Source organism: Haliaeetus albicilla, chromosome 20 (genome assembly GCF_947461875.1).
Source record: "Haliaeetus albicilla chromosome 20, bHalAlb1.1, whole genome shotgun sequence".
Classification (NCBI taxonomy): Eukaryota; Metazoa; Chordata; class Aves; order Accipitriformes; family Accipitridae; genus Haliaeetus; species Haliaeetus albicilla.
In genome coordinates this window covers 16,930,312-16,948,052 of record NC_091502.1, presented here as the reverse complement: position 1 = coordinate 16,948,052, position 17,741 = coordinate 16,930,312, and the positions used below count along the sequence as shown (strand labels likewise).

At 40.1% G+C, this 17,741-nt stretch overlaps 2 protein-coding genes and 8 non-coding genes across 17 annotated transcripts in view; 1 reads left to right on the top strand and 9 right to left on the bottom strand.

Annotated features, from left to right (window-relative positions):
• The window catches only part of CEP295 (centrosomal protein 295), a 74,875-nt gene extending 73,539 nt beyond the window's left edge, over positions 1-1,336 (top strand). For all 3 annotated transcript variants that reach the window (XM_069808387.1, XM_069808386.1, XM_009920313.2), the window contains 2 exons: positions 136-235; positions 939-1,336. In XM_069808387.1, coding sequence (XP_069664488.1) covers positions 136-235; positions 939-986 — 148 coding nt within the window. In that variant the 3' untranslated portion in view covers positions 987-1,336. The remainder of the gene's footprint in view (positions 1-135; positions 236-938) is intronic.
• Positions 1,337-2,035: 699 nt separating this feature from the next.
• TAF1D (TATA-box binding protein associated factor, RNA polymerase I subunit D) lies at positions 2,036-17,699 on the bottom strand. Of its 6 annotated transcripts, none has more exons than XM_069808390.1 (17): positions 17,671-17,698; positions 17,144-17,216; positions 14,664-14,918; positions 14,097-14,556; positions 13,642-13,817; positions 11,990-12,053; positions 11,384-11,671; positions 9,973-10,041; positions 9,667-9,716; positions 8,244-8,382; positions 7,843-7,894; positions 6,953-6,988; positions 6,334-6,407; positions 5,530-5,589; positions 4,516-4,596; positions 3,644-3,716; positions 2,036-2,459 (listed from the first exon to the last, which is right to left on the bottom strand). In XM_069808390.1, exons 3-7 carry the CDS (start codon positions 14,903-14,905, stop codon positions 11,558-11,560), a joined length of 1,056 nt encoding a protein of 351 aa, XP_069664491.1. In that variant the 5' UTR covers positions 14,906-14,918; positions 17,144-17,216; positions 17,671-17,698; the 3' UTR covers positions 2,036-2,459; positions 3,644-3,716; positions 4,516-4,596; positions 5,530-5,589; positions 6,334-6,407; positions 6,953-6,988; positions 7,843-7,894; positions 8,244-8,382; positions 9,667-9,716; positions 9,973-10,041; positions 11,384-11,557. The 6 variants fall into 6 exon arrangements, with proteins under 6 accessions (XP_069664491.1, XP_069664494.1, XP_069664492.1 ...); XM_069808393.1 differs by having other exon boundaries at positions 6,953-6,984; XM_069808391.1 differs by lacking the exon at positions 9,973-10,041 and having other exon boundaries at positions 17,671-17,699.
• LOC138690233 (small nucleolar RNA SNORA25) lies at positions 3,471-3,600 on the bottom strand. The gene has a single exon (XR_011329040.1). It is a non-coding gene; the product is annotated as a small nucleolar RNA SNORA25 (small nucleolar RNA).
• Positions 4,712-4,850, bottom strand: LOC138690232 (small nucleolar RNA SNORA8). The gene has a single exon (XR_011329039.1). It is a non-coding gene; the product is annotated as a small nucleolar RNA SNORA8 (small nucleolar RNA).
• LOC138690235 (small nucleolar RNA SNORA18) lies at positions 5,644-5,775 on the bottom strand. The gene has a single exon (XR_011329042.1). It is a non-coding gene; the product is annotated as a small nucleolar RNA SNORA18 (small nucleolar RNA).
• LOC138690229 (small nucleolar RNA Z40) lies at positions 6,709-6,781 on the bottom strand. Its single transcript, XR_011329036.1, has one exon. It is a non-coding gene; the product is annotated as a small nucleolar RNA Z40 (small nucleolar RNA).
• On the bottom strand, positions 7,483-7,614 carry LOC138690234 (small nucleolar RNA SNORA1). The gene has a single exon (XR_011329041.1). It is a non-coding gene; the product is annotated as a small nucleolar RNA SNORA1 (small nucleolar RNA).
• LOC138690231 (small nucleolar RNA SNORA8) lies at positions 8,014-8,152 on the bottom strand. Its single transcript, XR_011329038.1, has one exon. It is a non-coding gene; the product is annotated as a small nucleolar RNA SNORA8 (small nucleolar RNA).
• On the bottom strand, positions 8,493-8,619 carry LOC138690239 (small nucleolar RNA SNORA40). Its single transcript, XR_011329046.1, has one exon. It is a non-coding gene; the product is annotated as a small nucleolar RNA SNORA40 (small nucleolar RNA).
• LOC138690241 (small nucleolar RNA SNORD5) lies at positions 9,857-9,928 on the bottom strand. Its single transcript, XR_011329047.1, has one exon. It is a non-coding gene; the product is annotated as a small nucleolar RNA SNORD5 (small nucleolar RNA).
• Positions 17,700-17,741: the final 42 nt, after the last annotated feature.

Below are 17,741 nucleotides of genomic sequence, written 5' to 3'. Positions count from 1 at the left end.
TACTGGAGAACTGAGTCAAAATTTCCTTTTGTAATTTCTAGCAATTGAGATGGTACAAACCCTTAAGCTTGTTAACTTATTCCAGCTTTGCCACTTTCTTCCTGATTAGACACAATTTTTTTCCTGTTTTGACAGACTTTATAATCAACTTGCAGAAGTAAAAATCAGAAAGGAAGAAAAAACAAGGCAAGAAACTTATGCTAAAAACAGAGAAAAGGCTAAAGAGTTTCAAAAGGTAATAGTCTGCTACAGTGTTGTACTGCCTAGTCAGTTCTCATGATTTTACTGAGCTGCTAATCAGCCTAATTGAGATGTAGTTCTGTGATGTGAGTGCAACTGAAATGGAGACCATCAAGCTGGTCTGTATTTTAAGTAATGCTGTTGGTATATCCCACTTAAGAATTTCCTCATCAACACTATGGTGGAGCTGAAATGTGGTTTAAAATGTGTGTCCACCTCAGGCTGAATTTTTCTGGTGACTTGAGGTTGAGCAAAAAGGCTGTTTGGGACCCCAGCTGCTAGAAAGTCTACCTGACAGAAGAATGGCAGTTTTTTTCTTAGTCCAAACTTGACTGAATTTCTATTATAAGGTGTTTTGGGGTTTGGGTTTTTTTGGCTGCTTTGGCAATGCTTCATATTCTGCCTAGCTGAACACATCTTGTGGTAGAATAAATTGTTGATCTTTTTAGATTGTTTTACTGATCCCATAATTAACAGAAAATGAGAGAAAGAAGTAAGCAGACCTTCCCCCTGAAATCTGTGGGTTGTGTGAAGCAGTGTCAGGAGCTGAATTCACTGCCCCTTTGTCCAGGCTTGCACTGTCCATTACTGATGCTCAGGTTACACAGGAGTAGTACCTGTGTTGTGCCCACCTCACTGCACTGGTTTTAGTGTGATCACTTAAGCTACACTACTGTCGTCTCATCATTTATTTGCAGAAAATGCTGGAAAAACTACGAGCCAAGAAGACTTGGAAAGCACTGTGACTGCAGAAGACTTTGATGAAGAGGGAACACTACTGTATTGGTACAATCCAAGAGACCACTGACTAATGCAGACTTCATTAAGTTAACTGCAGAGCCATTAGGAATCCTCAGCTTTAAGCTGCAGGAAAACCCCAAGTAAACAAAATCTGTGTAGTACCCTCATGTTTTACTGAGATCACTACAGAAGCAGATTAACCACTGCTTTAAACATGGTTTGCCTCAGATTAAGTAAGTAAACTGACATTGTGAAAAGCCATTCTTCATGTGTGTTAGCATTTTAAAGGGAGATCATACTAACTTTTGTAATATATGTGTATAAACTATTTTCAAATAAAGGGTTTGTTTTTTTTAAGATTGGCACCCTGAGGATTAAAAACACTACTTTCTTCTGTGAAGCTGAAATTTTTATCTGTTTGTGGCACTGTATGATTTCAGATCAGGAACTGTGGGTTCCTGCAGTCTCAAGAGGTACATCTTAAAGCACCTGAAGGCAGGAGCAGAACAACCTTACATTGTTACTACTTCCAAATGTATTTTTTTCTATCCAAGTTTCCTGAGCTCCAATTCAGAGCTAAGTAATTACACCATCAGACAAATTTAAAGCTCAGTGTTCTAGCAAAAGTTGAATGTGGTTACCAGCAGGTGGAAGAGCAGGGCCATTTCATTGAAGTTGGTCCTGTTTAAAATGCAGCAGAGAGGTCTTAGGAAAAAGTCTTCAGTTAGATGTACTGCATGTACAATTTGTTACCGCCTGCCAAGTAAAGAGCACAAGCCAAAATCAGCTTGTCAGTCCATGGAGTGAAGTGAGGTGGAAGCTTTTTGCAATGCTAAGATGAGAGGTATAATATGGATTGTCTCTCTCATCTTCACCCTGGTGGTTCTGCAAGGGCTGCTCAGGCTCTTACCCATGACTCTTCTTATGATCAGAAGGGAAGAAAGAGCCCAAGCCCACACTTTGCTACCAGCAAGCCACAGGTGATCATCAGCCATGAACACACCACCTTTGCTTGCTTCCAGTATAGCAACAGGAAATAATCCCAGGCTGCAGCTTTCAGAGATCAGTTTTATTTCAATACTGTGACTTTCTGTACAGAACAACTACTTCTCCAGAGCTTTAGTACAGTTGAGTTCAGTGATAGGAAGTGAGGGAAAACAGCTGGTGAAGCCTTTTCCAGTCAAATCACAACTCAATACACTCAGCTTAGTGAGTTAGCTCTTCTGCAGCACAAAGCAGGCAGCTTTGCCAGATCTCCCAGGAGGGCAAAACAGGCAAGTCACAACTGAATGGGTAAGGGCAAAGGCTCCCTGTGCTTCTGAACTGGTTTCCAACAACACACACTACTGCAATTTACAAAGCAGCAAGGGAAGTTAAAATGAATGTTTAATTTTAAGTTAACTGCAGTAAACACTCAAGATAGATAAGGTTCTTTCTTGGAAGAGCTGTGCAGTTCCTTGAAGTAACATCACCAGGACCTGGGAGAGGAAAAGCATCTATTAGCACTTTTACTCAACAGAAAAGCCATTTGAATGCTGTTGTCTTCCTCACACTTGGCATAACATGGTTCCCCCAGTCTGTAGCAATTTAGTTTCAGGACATGGTGCTGGTATAAACACAGTAACACAGGGAACATGTGCATATATCCCCCTTTACTGAAATGTTATGGGGCAAGAGCATGACTTCCAGTGCCAGCTCCCCAAATATCATAATTTTCTGTTTCCTGTAACTACTCAAGAGTCCCTGTAGCATGCCCACCCTGCACTTCTCCCTCACCTAGTTGTTCCAGAATTATCCACTCTAAGACTTCCCTGCAGCTCTAGGAATGTATCATTGCCAAGGGAAAAGGAATCACAGAATCATTTAGGTTGGAAAGGACCTTTAATATCATCAGGTCCAACCATTAGCCTAACACTGCCAAGTCCACCACTAAACCATGTCCCTAAGTGCCACATCTACACATCTGTTCAATACCTCCAGGGATGGTGACTCCACCACTTCCCTGGGCAGCCTGTTCCAATGCTTGATAAGGCTTTCAGTGAAGAAATTTTTCCTAATACCCAATCTAAACCTCCTCTGGCACAGCTTGAGGCCGTTTCCTCTCGCCCTATCACTTGTTCCTTGGGAGAAGAGACCAACCCCCACCTCACTACAACCTCCTTTCAGGTAGTTGTAGAGAGCGATAAGGTCTCCCCTCAGCCTCCTTTTCTCCAGACTAAACAACCCCAGTTCCCTCAGTCGCTCTTCATAAGACTTGCGCTCCAGACCCTTCACCAGCTTCATTGCCCTTCTCTGGACATACAAGCTGCAATTAAGTTACAAGACTGCTCATGCCACAACTGTATCAACCTGTTGTTCTCCACCTTCACATGCTGCAAGTCAACTCATTTCAGAATGAAACTGAGCAGCCTCTTCCCTACATGAGCATCTCAAAAAACATGAGGGCAGTAGATATCCTTTTTCACTCCAAGAGGCCTCACTCCATAAGGTATATCTCCTCACAAATAGACCATAGCACACACCAGGTGTCCACGGCATCCTGCAGAGGATTTCAATATGCGGTCACCGCGTTAAGAGCTGCTGGGTTTTCCGCCATGCAAACCCTCTTTGAAGTGACCTTGAATTTCTTCTTAGTACCATCAATTTTGCTAAGCACTCTTACCTTCAGACTCACTTTGGTGGCACTCAGGTGGTGTTTCTCAGCCCTCTGACATGCAGGGACTTGGTAGCAGACACTGTAGGTTGAACAGGCAGGTTTGGTTAGTCTAAGTGAAGAGTTAACATAGAAGTTGGATGTATACTGCATGGAGCAGCCTTTTGTCTCCCCTTTTTGTTTCAACCATCCTCCTAACAGCAGCTTCTGGAGTCCAAGTTACAAAGGTTCCAACTAGAACTTTTGTTCCTTTGTAGCTTAAGTGTTGGAGGTGCCCAAGGATACAGCCATATACCTACACTTTATTCCTTTATTCCCAGCAGACTTAGCACCACATCATATGGCAATTCAAGAGTCTGATGGGACTTGCTTTACGGTCATGTCCACACTTGCCAGAAACAGCAACATTCTAGCAGCCTTGGTAATGACCAGGTATGCCCCTCTCACTGCTGTTACCACCAACTTAAATCAATATTGGAGTTTCCCATCCTTTCTTGTTACACACCAATCAATCATGCCAGTATGTAATCCAAGCCTAACCAACAAGCCTAAAATCTGTTAAAAGCTCCAAGCACAGAAGGATTCCTCACAACCAGTAGCGGTCTAAGTCAGAAACTAGTTCTACAAATTGTTGCAGAACTGTGACATCCATTTAAAGTATATATACACACAAGAATGACTCACAGATAAGCAACCTGCTCAGATACTGCCAAAATCTGGGGTGATCACTGCCCAGTCATCTCTGCTACTGCACAGCCATTTCTACACTTTTCTAGAACAGTTTACTGAGGTTTCAATGATCTAGATAGTCATACCCAGTTAACACACAAACTGTAAAGTAGCATGAAACCATCTGAACTGACTAGTAACTCAGCACTTACCTATCAAACAGGTTGTTACCATCTTCCACAGCTCATCCTTTTAACACAGCAAAGTTCACTTTGTTCTGTACCTTAAAGCACCTGTGAAAAAGAAGAAACTGAATGCACTTGCCAAGTTTCAGAGGCCACTATCCAGTGCTCACACTGGAACATGAAAATAGAAAGCAAATACATTCAAATCCCTGAAGAGGACAAAGACTGTATCAGCAAAAATACCAGGTTTAACAGACACAGCAGAACGAAAACCAACGATGCCAAACGCTGAACTACTGTAGCACTGTTTTTTGAACATCCCATCAGAAGAATGCTGCTGGGTGCAGATACCATACAGTGCAACAGCTGCAGTACTTCTTCATCCACAACTGCTCATTTTAACATTCAAGCTTTTTGCACCCACCAGTTAGTGCCTAGTGATAAACTACACTAATGCACTCTTCATTTCACAAAAGCTGCCATACAACTAAGAGGGAAAACAGACTCCATGAATTTCACCTTATATGATCAGCAGCTTCAGAATTCCTCTAAGTTTTTATATATCCCTACCAAAAAGGATTTATACTTCTTCCAGAATATTTTGCTTGTTTTACTTTAGACCCTGCATTCTATAGAACAGAAGCCAAGAATTTTAATTGTATAGTAGGTAAACTGGCTGAACTGCTCAGAAAACTCTTTAAAACCCAAACTTAAAGATATAATCCAAATATTGCTGCTCAGTATGGAACTATCAAGCATTTTTTGACAAGACAAAAATGCAGCATGTTTATGAAGTTACTTCAACTTCAAACAGACACCAGTGCTGTCTCTTCTTAGCTATAGCCATCAAAACAAGAAATCATCATCACTCCTTTGTGGTCAGAAGGGAAGTTGACTGTTTCAAGCCATCCAAAAAACTCAAACCACAAGAAACAGTGTTAGAAATCAGGTACCTATACAAAAACCTGGCTGTTCAGCCCATGTAATTCAACATGTTAGTTACACCTTAAGTCCCAGAGCACACTGTGTTTTGCCACTTACCAAGCTTTTCCACTTGAGCAATTTTTTTTTTTCATTTGTACCAAAAGCATAAGTCAGTACCTAAAGGAGAACATAATGCATTATTACAGTCCCTAGGATGCTACATCTGCAGAGATTTGTCTTGCAGTTTTATCCCACAGAGCTAACAGGTAGTTCAATGGGTAAAGCGAAACCACAAGTTTATTCTGTGAGGCATTTCCAACGACACGAACCTACAGAAGAGATCCTATCGGGATAGACCTCAGCATTTCTGGTACTATAAATTACTGCAATAGATAATCAACCAGACTGGAAAGGTATCTCTTATAGATCCTTAAGCATCTTTTTATTTGTTTCAAGACATTTGGGAGAAGGAGGAAGGTAAATGATACCTTTGGGGTATCATTTGGGGAAGATGAAGTAACTCCTTCATATTAGCAACAGTTTTAATGTTAAAAGTTAATGTTACCTGAAAGGCAAAGAACAAAGGGAATTAACTACAAAATTGTTCTCAAACAGAATCCTCCACATAACTTTCCTGCTAAGTGTTAAATTAATTACTTGTAGAAGTAATACTATCAGTTTAAGCAGTTAAGCTGATCACCTCCTTTTTGACTGAGAAATTTGTGAGTGTTCTTTGGACAAATCAAAATTAAAATAAATTCTTCACTTAACAGAGTGAGTGCTAGATTAAAATACAGTTGAAACAACTCCCTGAAACCCTCCACAAGTCAGTAAGCTTGATGTCATACAGACTTCCAGCCACTGAAAACCAGAGCTCTTAAATCATTAAGGAATATGCAGAACTTCAGATGTCATACTAACCCTAGCAAGCACTTCAGATTTCTGTGAAATGGCATCCTGCATTTCTTGTCTCATCTTCTCTAATTACATACCACCTGAAAAAGCAAGATAAGGTTACAAACTGACATGCATGTGCATACAAACCAGCAGAACCTAGAGTGGTAAGTGGCTCTAACCACCACAAGCATTCCTGATAGCCTCTATTTGGAATCACACTTAAAGCTACTAATAATGCCTGAATATTATCCTATTTAATTTGATGGCTCTTCTTAATTTCCTGTTTATTTTTAAAAGAAAGTCACACAGTCGTGATCTTTGCTCACTGACAGAAAACATTGCGTGTTAATTCCTCAAGATGCCCAGAATAAGGTGACATGAAAAGGTTGCTTGTAATAGATTTGTTCAGAAAGGCTATTCTCACTCACTCTCTTCAGAGCAGTTGAACATTTTGCCAATCATCACAACAACTCTCTCACAGCATTCTCAAGTTTGGGGGAAGAGAAGCTCTTATGTTTTCTAAAGCAACACTGGCCCTTCTCAGTTAAGAAAAACTAGCAATATAACAAGCTCACCAAGTTAAAGAAAGACAGCTAGCCTGCAACAGGCAAGGGTTAAAAAACAATACATCACACTAACTTACCAAGATGCTAGTTCAGACTGGACTATCGTGGACTTCCTAAAAAGAAGTAAATTGTTGCATCTGAGTAATAGTTTCAAGTTTCTTCAGTATTTTAGTAATATATTAAGACTTAGGCACTTTTATACTGAATATGAAGCAGGCAGATTATAGTCCAGTGATGCTTGTGGCCTGAATGCTAATGCCAAAACAAAGCATTTCTTTTGAAATCAGAGCCATGGCCACACAACTATCAACAAAATCTATCTGCAATTTAAGAAATTGGAGGACTATGGCACAAAAGATACAACTAAGGGAATTAACCAACAGTCAGCTGATACTGTGATGTAAAGAAAACACATATGAGATACCATTTTAAGACAGCTTACAAATACACTGTAATAAGACACTAACTATATTTTTCCTCTACCTGCTAATCCTACTTCCTTTAGTAGGCAGGATACTGAATTCAAAAACATCAAAACAAGCTAATCCTTGGGATTTTACAGTAGCTGCATTTTTAACTATGTTTGCATAATTGTCCCACTAAGTAAACCTGTTACAGGTCTCATTGTCACCACTGCAATTAACTTTACAGTGACGAAAGCATAACCTGTTACTCTTCTAGCCACGTTTTTCAATTCAGACACACAGTGAGTTGTGTCTATTTGCTGAATAACGAGGCATAACAATTAACTCTTCACAATGTCTGCAGAATAGCTTCTATTTTTGAAGCCTAGCCAGTTAACTTTAAAAGAAACATGTCACTAGCTACCATCTGGTAGCTGGATTTGTGTTTCAAAATAGAATACTGCTTCTTTGTAAAAAGGCAGCCAGAAAGCTAAAGACTTGAACTTTTATGATCCTCATCCAACTACCTCCACCTAGGAAAATACTATTTCCTCAATACTTACCCTGAAGTAGAGGCTTGCCACTCACTGTGTGCCAGACATCACAGGAATGCCCCTTTAAGAAGAAATATTTTGGAGCAAGGTCATTGATTTAACTATACTTTTATCCCTTAACAGTTCAACAGTTCTTCAATGTTGTATTTGACAAGCTTCCCACTAAAAAACTTTCAATCTACTTGTTTCAACAGAAATACCAAGTTTAACCAGCACATCTGCATGAAAACCAACGATGCCAGCTGCTGAAATACTGTAGCACTGCTTTTTGAACACCCCATCAGGAAGACACTGCTGGGTGCAGATACCATACAGTGCACAAATTACAGATTACTTGCTGTGGGAAATAGTACTTGTCTGAAGAAATTTAATATTCTTATGCTGAAGTTCAAAAGAAACACAAAGCTTACATCTTTTGCTAACATGTTCCATGGAAGTCCACCAAAGTAATACTTGTACATCAGAAGGCCAGCAAACAGCCATAAGAATTCAAGCAGTCAAAGTTACAACTGCTCACTGCTGCAGAGCTGGCGTGTTCAGCTGCAGCATCTGGAAAGAAATTGATATAACTGAACTACACTTCTGCAAATCAGGAACATGACACTCTTTCCGTACATTCATCAGTATTTGAATTAATTGCTGTTTGAATACATGCAAATATTGTCCCTTCATATAAGTAACACAACTAATATGTTCATCAGCTGTGGGTTGCAAAAGAAGGGTTTTTTCTAAGCACTAGGTTCCAGGTTTTTGTCTACAGCAACAGACAAAAACTGAACACGTGCTGTAACAGAGTGACTGCATCAACTTTCATCTTATTTTTCAGTATTTTTGAAGCAGCATTTGAACAGTACACAAAAATCAAGTTATTTCTCAGTCTACTATATACTTACAATTAATAACTGTCACCTTCCACTACTGGTTTCTATTTTTAGAGTCAGGTATACTTTGGACTAAGGTAACTGCAACAAGGAGTTCAGTACCAGATATGCTGACATAAGAACAATTTATGCTGTATCAAACCGATGTTTTCTAGTCCAGTATCCTCACAGCAGCTAGGGCCAAAAAAGATGCCTCGATCCTACCCTCTTAAGTATGTTCTTGCGAGTTTCATTACTTGCCCAGCTTTAGCTCAGGGTTTCCCACGTTAAAGATGTTTTCCTATCTGGTTATCTTACACGGCGTTTTCTTCCATCCAATTTCCTAGACTCTCCTGAAGCCAAACAAACTTGGTAACATCCCACAGTAAGAAGTTTCACAGATTTAGCAATACATATGTGCAAGATTACCAGCTTCTTTCTGCTGTTCTGCCTGTTCTTGCATGGGACATGCATTAAGATGAAATTTTACCACAGGAAAGCAATCAGAAGCTGCAGCTGTACAATACACCCCAGTACAGAAAGCATGGGTGGGGCACCACCAGGAGACAAAAGTGTACAGTAGTTCTCAAACATCTTCAGCAGGTGAAATCCCAGGTAGTGTTGCAACCAAATCACATACATTAAATTGCACTGCAGCTTTCAACATCAGGTAGAAACAAAGTATTTCTGTATATAACTTCTAACAAAAACTGTATTTAATATACAGGTATTCAAGAACTCAAAGTTTCAGTTTTCATTCAAGCAGAGACTAGAGGCTCTAATTTTGGTCAGACTGATAAGATATGTTGCACTCAGTACCTTGGAAGCCTCACACAGAAAAGTTACACAGCTGTGAAACACTGTAACATACTCACTTGAACTACAGAATACTGGTTTTTTCAAAACATTTTGTGAAGTAAAGCATAAAAGCTACCAGAAAAAAAACAGAACTGAAAACTAAGCAACAGCTTACCTTGCACATCAAGAAAACTGAGTGGCATTTCATCTTCCAAAAGCAACAAACTAGAAGAAAAAAAACCAACAAAGGAATAAGAACTATCAGATGTGGTCAAATAACCGAAGATTCCTAAAGCCAAAAGCTGGGCTTCAGCAATCAATTTAACAGTTGCAATAAGCTTGATTTTCATGTGTATTTATCCAGTTCTAATCAGAATTGAAATTTAGTTCATTTCTGAGTCACTCAGCAGTTGAACAGAAAAATTCATCACATGAACTGCAGAATGAGCAGGACTCCACATACCACCTCGCTATGCCTTACCAAGCAAGAACCCCACTCCTAGATCCAGGATGAGTCTTTCAAGCCAGAGAGTATTTCTCAGGTAGATGCCTGAAAGAGTTACATTTAGCCATTAATTTTGGACCAATATTAATTGTGATCTTCAACTACTGAAGAGTAATTTTTACAGCCTTACTCCCTAGAGCTATCAAGTTGCAACTGGGAAACTCTGAACTTCCTTTACAAAGATCTGGGACCTTAATTCAAGCATACAAGGAATTGCAACTTGACCTGCTCTCACTACACTGAGCACCTACTGTAAATCTCCTCAGGCTGCCAATTACATTTTGAAGGAAATTAAACCAGTAGATATTAAGTCTTTTTCTGACAACATCCCTGTTCAGCACAGACTACTTTTACCTGCTGAACAGCTGTTAGTTTGTTGCTGACAGCAATTTGGTTATTAAAGACTATTTGAGTGAGGCAGATCACCCTTTGGTTTAAGTCTTGTTGATTCACAAGTAAACTTTTTAAACAATTTTTTACTTCTACTGCTACCAAGACAGCCTTGTCATCTAGGAGTTAGCCATATTCAGACCATTTCCAAACATTCACTAGTCATGTTTCCAACTAAGACACCTTTGAGAAAGGTATTGCAATTGGGGCAATACTTGTAAGGTGCTGTCATTATAAAGAGCTTTCATCTTCTGCTTAGTCATGTTAAAATCAGAACCCATTCTAGACAGAGGAAGGCAAGAGGGGAAAAAGAATCTTTTAATCCAAGATTCACTGCGCTGCAACAGCTATTTTTAAGATAATTTATAACGTCAGATTATTGTATTAGATTCAGGAGCAGAAAATTAGTTTTCTGAAGAGTTATTCCACATGGAATAGACAACCTCGATCATACAAATTGATTTTATCATCATTCAAAGGTATTAACCATATTTTGCAATAGACTTTTGTCTAAGTTGACTAACCACTTTTGGATTTTTACTGTTGGCACTTGATTTGCATTAAGCTTCAATTCTGTCTTCAACCCTTACTTAGCTCTTGAAGTATTTCAAAGCATAACCTGCACTTCCTTAAGACACAAAAAAATAATCTAAGTATCACTCACAAAAAAAGTCATGAAAGAAAGGCATCCAAATTGCCCTTTGTAACTTGAGCGTATATATGTACGTATGCAAATGCATACACTTTTCTATACTGCGCTGCTGCTTATGCTACAATATTTGGAACTTGTTTTGCTGTTCTGAATTACATAAATTCTCTGATCCATTAGTTAACAGAAGAAAAGTTGCAGAAGCTAGCATTTCGGCACGATTATCAGCAACTGAATCAAGGATATTAAACACTCGATACAGGACAGCACAGAAGATGCTCAAAAGCTTAGCAAAAAGTCGTCATACTTGTTTTGTAATGGTCTCAGACACAAGCCCAATATACTCACCTTAAACAAAATCTGACTAGGTTACTTGGTTGATAGCTCAACATTGACTTCAGGACAATGTTTTAAACCAAGTAGGCCATGAAAAAGGTATCTGAAGAGTGACAACTGCCACCTCATTTCTCAGTTTTCTGTTCACTGAGGTGAACCTTGCAGAAGCCCAGAGTTCTCAGCAGCCTACTCTTCTTCCTCGTCTACTTCGATCACTTCAGTTGACTTTGCACGTTTTGTTTCTGGCTTTGTTTTTTTCTTACTGGGAATTTTGCTGCTTATAATGAAAGAGCTGTTCTCCTAAGAAAATGGAAGACAGAAAGAAGTATTCACAAGTCTAGTTTTCAGATACTTAAAAGGTAAGATTTTAGTAGTAACTTTGCAAATTTAAGAACTCTTCAGAGAACTCCAGAATTCCCATACATTTCAGCATTATTTCAGTGTGGACTCTCAAAACAACTTCCTTCTGCATTACAGATCAGGATTCACAGGTTATCGCACAGTTAACTCTGAAACCAAGCTCAAGAATTAAGTACTCAAAACATTATCTACTAATTCTTTAACCTCAGAAGAGAAAGAAGGTCAGAGAGTTTTTGAAGTTACAGAGTATTTACTCACCACTACTCTGGCATCAAGGACTTCTTGATTATCAGAATTCAAGCTGTCATCACCATCATCATCACTGAAAATATAAAAATTCAAATAAAACTCTGTACTTTTATAGTAGCCTAAAATGTGGAAACTATTTTCCTACCACAACCCCTGTTTCCTCTTAACATGGATGGAAGTGCTACAGCTTGTAGGTGTAAGATAATACTACTTCTACATAAGGTTGTTCTCAAATAAGTTTCGGACAGCAGAATTGCCTCCTAACTAGCAACACTGGCAGGACAGAAGCAGTGCTTTGCAGCAGAACAAAGATTTAGTAGCAGACATCAACAGTAGTATTGAGAAATTTAGAATTACACCAACAAACAGGCTATAAAGTCAGCAAGTTAGAAAACAAACAGAATACAATCAAGAAAGGAAGAGGATAGGCCTCAGCTAACAAGAGTACACAACTTTCTTCCTGATATTGTAACTGAGAAATATTATCTCCACACTGCCATGGAACACAAGTATGAAATTAAATTCCATTATCATCCACAGGTTTCTCTCAAGATAGGACTCCCTATAAAGAGATGAAAACCATTTTAATACTATGCTTTTAACAAGTGGCACAGGAAGGACTGGTTCCAAAACCTAGAAAGTCTTCTAGTACTCATTTCAGATAAAGAATTGAGTGTCTGGATGAGCTGACTTTCATTTATTCTACAGAACTTTGCTGCTTCTGCTCTTTTGTAAGAGAGCAAACTAATTATTGTTACTCATTTTACAGGATCACCCCAATACTTCAACTTGCATAAACTAGCCCTGTAAGTGATTAGTAAAGTGAACAGTAGCTGAAAGACAGCTTTGTACCTTTACATTGTCTTGTAGGCTTTCCAGTTTTAAGGTGCTGTGTATATTTACAACATTAAGTATTCTTACTGATTTACTGATTAAGTTAACTAACCAAAAAGACCAACCTAAGATGATACTTCAATGCTTAATAAAGTAAAAAGGAAATTTAAAAATATCCTTTAGTCTTTGCCATAAACACTACGCTTCTTTATTTGGGGTAACTAGAGGAACTAATTTCAGGAAATACCTTTTTTTAAAAAAAAATTTCTACCACATCATTTTAATGAGACTGTACAATGTCTCTTGACACTTGAAACAATGCTCAGTCTTCAGATTAAAACTATCTCATTCTTTGAGAAGTTCCAAGTCACATTTACAGGCACAGAATTCCAAATGGCTGAGCATTTTGTTCCCAAAATAAAGAACGCTTTCATAAGCAGATATTCACATTTAGATCACACAATGCTGATACAGGTTAAAAGGCCAGGATAGGAACTGAACTTGGTACACCTACAACTCTGTCACAAATCACATGCTACTACAAGCAACTGTACTACCTCCTGAATTCCTCAACTGTAAGAACAGCTGATTGTACTGGTGTGGCTGGGATGGAGTTAGCTTTCTTCATAGCAGCCTGTATGGTGCTGGTTTGGATTTACAACAAAAGCAGCATTGATGCCCTCCCCATGCCAGCGAACAGGCTGGGGGTGACCAAGAGCTGGGGAGGTGGGGTGTCTTGCATCTACTTCTATACACACAAATTTCTATTCTAGTCAAGAACAAAAAAGCAAGTTTTATACCACCTAAAAATATAAAGATGAACTTACTTCATCTCCTGAATAGGGGAAATGGGGCCCTCATCATCTAAGTATTTGTGTTTTCGTACCGCCAGACATTCTCTTTCTAAGTCTTCACTAGCCTGAAGGGCTTTTAAAGCTTTTTTAAGATGTTCCTCATATTTAAGCACTTCAATGTACTGGAAATATCCCTTTGTAGCTGCTTGCTGAAATAAAAATACATCATGTGAGATCTTAAAAATACCACTATAAAGCATCTGTATTCTTAACTGTAATATTATATTGACACCTGTATTTTAGCTGTGTTTGTCTTAAAGGTATTAAATAAACAGACAACATCAATTGTCCTCTTTAACATAAGTAAAAACTGTTTCCTTGTTTTATTGTAGCACATCAGGTAGAAGCAAAAGATAGTCTCAAAATAGTGAGCTTAAATTGGCTAAATAAAGAAACAATACATTTATCCCACAAAACAGAGGGCTCACCTCATAGCCAAGAACCATCTTTAAGGGAATATGTTTCATCCCATAATGTTTTTCAACAAAAGGGAATTGAAAACCTCTGTCTAGAAGCCTTCTCTTTTGCTCTTGTGGTGAGGCTGTCAGTGGCGGCCTCCCCGTAGGCATCCCTGTGCTCTCATACTTTTTCTTCTTCTTCTTCCCTGAGCCACCCTTGTATTTTCGGTGTGCAGCAGCCTTAAACTTCTTTCCCCTGAAGTGATAGGCAAATATGGCCTTCAAGTTTAGTTTTGACTTCTTCTTGGAAGTTTCCGATGATTTCACTGCACTTGCAGGGGACAGAGAAGAATCTGAAGAGCTTTCGTTGTCAGGCACTCCTGCAACAGATTCAGCTTGTTGCCTTGAAGATTGAGATGTCCTTTTTTGCTTTGAAAGTGCAACGGAGCACTTAGGATGGTACTCACTGCCACTAGCAGCAGAGAGATCACTGAAGAAGAAATAAAAAAACATTTACTTCCAAAAGCATGTGTACTTTTATGATACATGACACAGGTTCTTCACAGGAAAAAATCCAAACTAGAGAGAAAAACTCACATTTCTGAATCACTGCTGTCCAGTAAAATCTCAGCTGAAGCAGCTGATGATTTACATATACTGTTAAGCTCATCTGAAGACTCCTCAGGAACAGCATTCTTCTGCCTTGAACGTGAACACTCCATTCGCGTATTTTTTTCACATGCATGTACCTTATATGGTTCCTTCTGCAAACTGCATATTAGCTCTTGGGCATCAGGGTAATCAGAGGCAGAAGCCTGGGATTCATCTGTATCAGTCATGTTTCAGTTTGCCCTAAAAATCAATGAGAATTCAAGAAATTAAAGAAAATTCTACGTTAATCAGGTAACAAGCCTTCCACCACTCCACCTAATAGGGTAAACTTACAAGAACAATCTTGAGCAAACTTCAACATAGATTTTCCTATGAACCACGAGCAAATGAATCAACCTTCAGAGTAACAGTTAAGTTGCAGCCACTTATCTCAAGATACTCATAGCATAATTTAGGTCAGAAGGGCTTTTTACAGCTCTTTTGGTCCAACTCCTGCTCAAAGCAAGGCTAACTTCAGAGCTGCATCAGATTGCTCATAAACTTGTAGAGATGAGTTCTGAATGTTTTAACCCTCTCCCTACTAGGAGTAAGTTTTCCCTTAAACAAGCACACACATGCGTAGCCAACAGCTTCTTATACTTGTAAAGATATTGCAGTTTCAAGTCATATACAAATACCCACTTCACTGTCGTTTACAGCCTTTTTAAACTAATCCAAGACACTGTCACCATTAGAAGCAATGCCATCTTCCCTCTTTTCTTTTGCTAGCTACATGATACTTAAAGTCTCCTGCTCTAACAATCTATCAACCCTTTGCTCACTGGTTATCAATTGACATGGAGACTAGACCCACAAACAAAATTTTAATTTTCAGTTGAATCTGAAATACAACCCAAACCACCCCCTCAGCTGCCCAAGTCTATACAAAACAGACTGAGGAACCTGTCCTTCCTGTGTAATAGCCTCAAGTTATTTTACCCACTTGTTAGTCATTTACTAGCCCTATAGATCTGTATCTTTGTAATTTTACTGTGATTTTTACAGTTTCACAAACCCATCATCATACCCATTAATATTTCAAATGTAGTTACACACAATTTAGCATATGAAGACACTATAGCAGAACTCATCTAATGTCCTCGGATAACCTGCTATTGTCTAGATAACAGTTTCATGTTTCAGAGTACAGATTACTGTGGATTCAGGAAGAAGGCTTCCCAAAAGCATGGGAAGACATACATATGCAACAGCAAATTGAAAAGTCTGAAAATACAGTAGATGTATATAGACTAGCAGTTAACAATAAGAATAGCAGGTCAGAACAAATGGCTACAGAACATGAGCAGCCATAACTGCTTACAGTATTTAAGTTCCATTTCTACTCTAATCCATACAGCTACAGATATCTCAAAGTTGTTCTCAGAACAAAGAGAAAATATCACAAATCTGCTGCAGCCATACATCAGTGACTGATTTTTAAGCAATCTACATTTAAATGACTTTCTGCATCACTAACTGTTCAAGACAAAACCTACCCTGTCGCGTTTTTCAAAATGAAAATATTTCATTCCAAAATTGTATTAAATGCAGGCTTAGAAGTACACTAGACCTTAAACTCACCCTAATGCACTTAAAATAGCAGCACAGGAGTCCAATCTGCCCTTTGCTGTGAGGAAAGGTGATTTTTGACAGCAACCTGTGTTGTCCCACAGGTGGGGTTCTGTACCCCGTGTGCAATAAGCCAATCTTACACAGAGCTGAGATATTTATTTACTTCATGTTTGCACAAAGATGGGTGCTGAGCGGTAATTCCACAAAGCTAGCACACCACACCAAAGAACTACAACATATTTATCCTGTTACATGATTAGTAAAAAAAACACCTAAATTTAGGCTCATTGGTTAGTAATCCCCATTCCTTCTGGTACTGGTTAAGTTATATTTAAATTAGTCTCCCTTACTACATAAATTGACACGCATGCTCCTTACAGGGGAGGGCAAATCTTTTTGGTCTTGAAATGAGTCGGTGGTCACGGATCTTCCCCTGCCACCTTTACCTTCCCCCCAGTTACTGCAGATTTTACTGACTTCATGCTTCTTTGGCAATCATCCAGCTTTCGGCACCTTCTGGGGCAGGATGTTGCCTCTTTATCGGTCTTCAGATCCTCTTCAAGGGTACAGTCCTTAGCGAGGCATGCATTGTTTATACAAAGTAACCAGGCCTACACAATGAAGCTACCGATTGATGGTCACCCTAAATCAAGCAGTGCCACTGTAACCTAGGCATTAACAAACCGAAGGTTTTGCTTAGTCTACACCTGCACCTACACCCTGGGTGAACTGCGAGCACACCGCTAACATCACCCAGGGCCTGACAGACACAACGCCCAGAAACAGAACAGCCTAACATCACAGCAGGAACACATGCAACAACGGCACCCTACAGGGCTGCGGCTGGTACTTACCGTCAGCAGCTCAGCATCATTCACCGCCTCTACTGCAGCTCTGTTCTTCACAGCTGGCACGCCACACAGACCCCTTAGGGAAGAAAAACAACCAGTATGTAACTGACTGATCACTTCTCCCAAAAGAGCTATCAATGAGCCAACGTCTTCCTCAGGTGGAAAGGCGCTGGACACACCGCTCGCCGAGCTCGGCTGCTAGCAGCGCGCTGGGGCCGGCGCCGCGGCAGACATTTCGGACGTGGGCACCCACCACATTACCACAGGTCGGGGACACCCCACCGGCACCGCTCCCACGGAGACCCTCGCCAAGTGCCGCCACACAGCCGGCTCCCGAGGACAACACACCCCGCCGGGGCAGACCGGGCCGGGCCGCCAGCCTGCCCCGGGCCCTTCCTCGCTGAGGGGCCCTGCGGCGGAGGCGCTGGGCGAGCGGGCACGACTCGACTCTTCCCCCCTCACCCGGGTCCCTCGCTCCCGCCGCCCCAGCGCCGCGGATGGCGGCGGATGCCGAGCGCGCCCTCACCCACCTTGCGCCCCCTCACGCACCGCCGCCCCAAAGGGCGCGAAATGGCCGCCCGAGAGCTTAAATAGCGCCGGG

Coding starts and splice junctions, on each gene's coding strand:
- TAF1D (XM_069808391.1), bottom strand. CDS start 14,905: ATGACTGATACAGATGAATCCCAGGCTTCTGCCTCTGATTACCCTGAT. Junction 13,818..14,096: donor AGATGGTTCTTGGCTATGAG/GTGAGCCCTCTG, acceptor TTTTTATTTCAG/CAAGCAGCTACAAAGGGATA. Junction 12,054..13,641: donor TCCCCTATTCAGGAGATGAA/GTAAGTTCATCT, acceptor TTATATTTTCAG/TGATGATGATGGTGATGACA.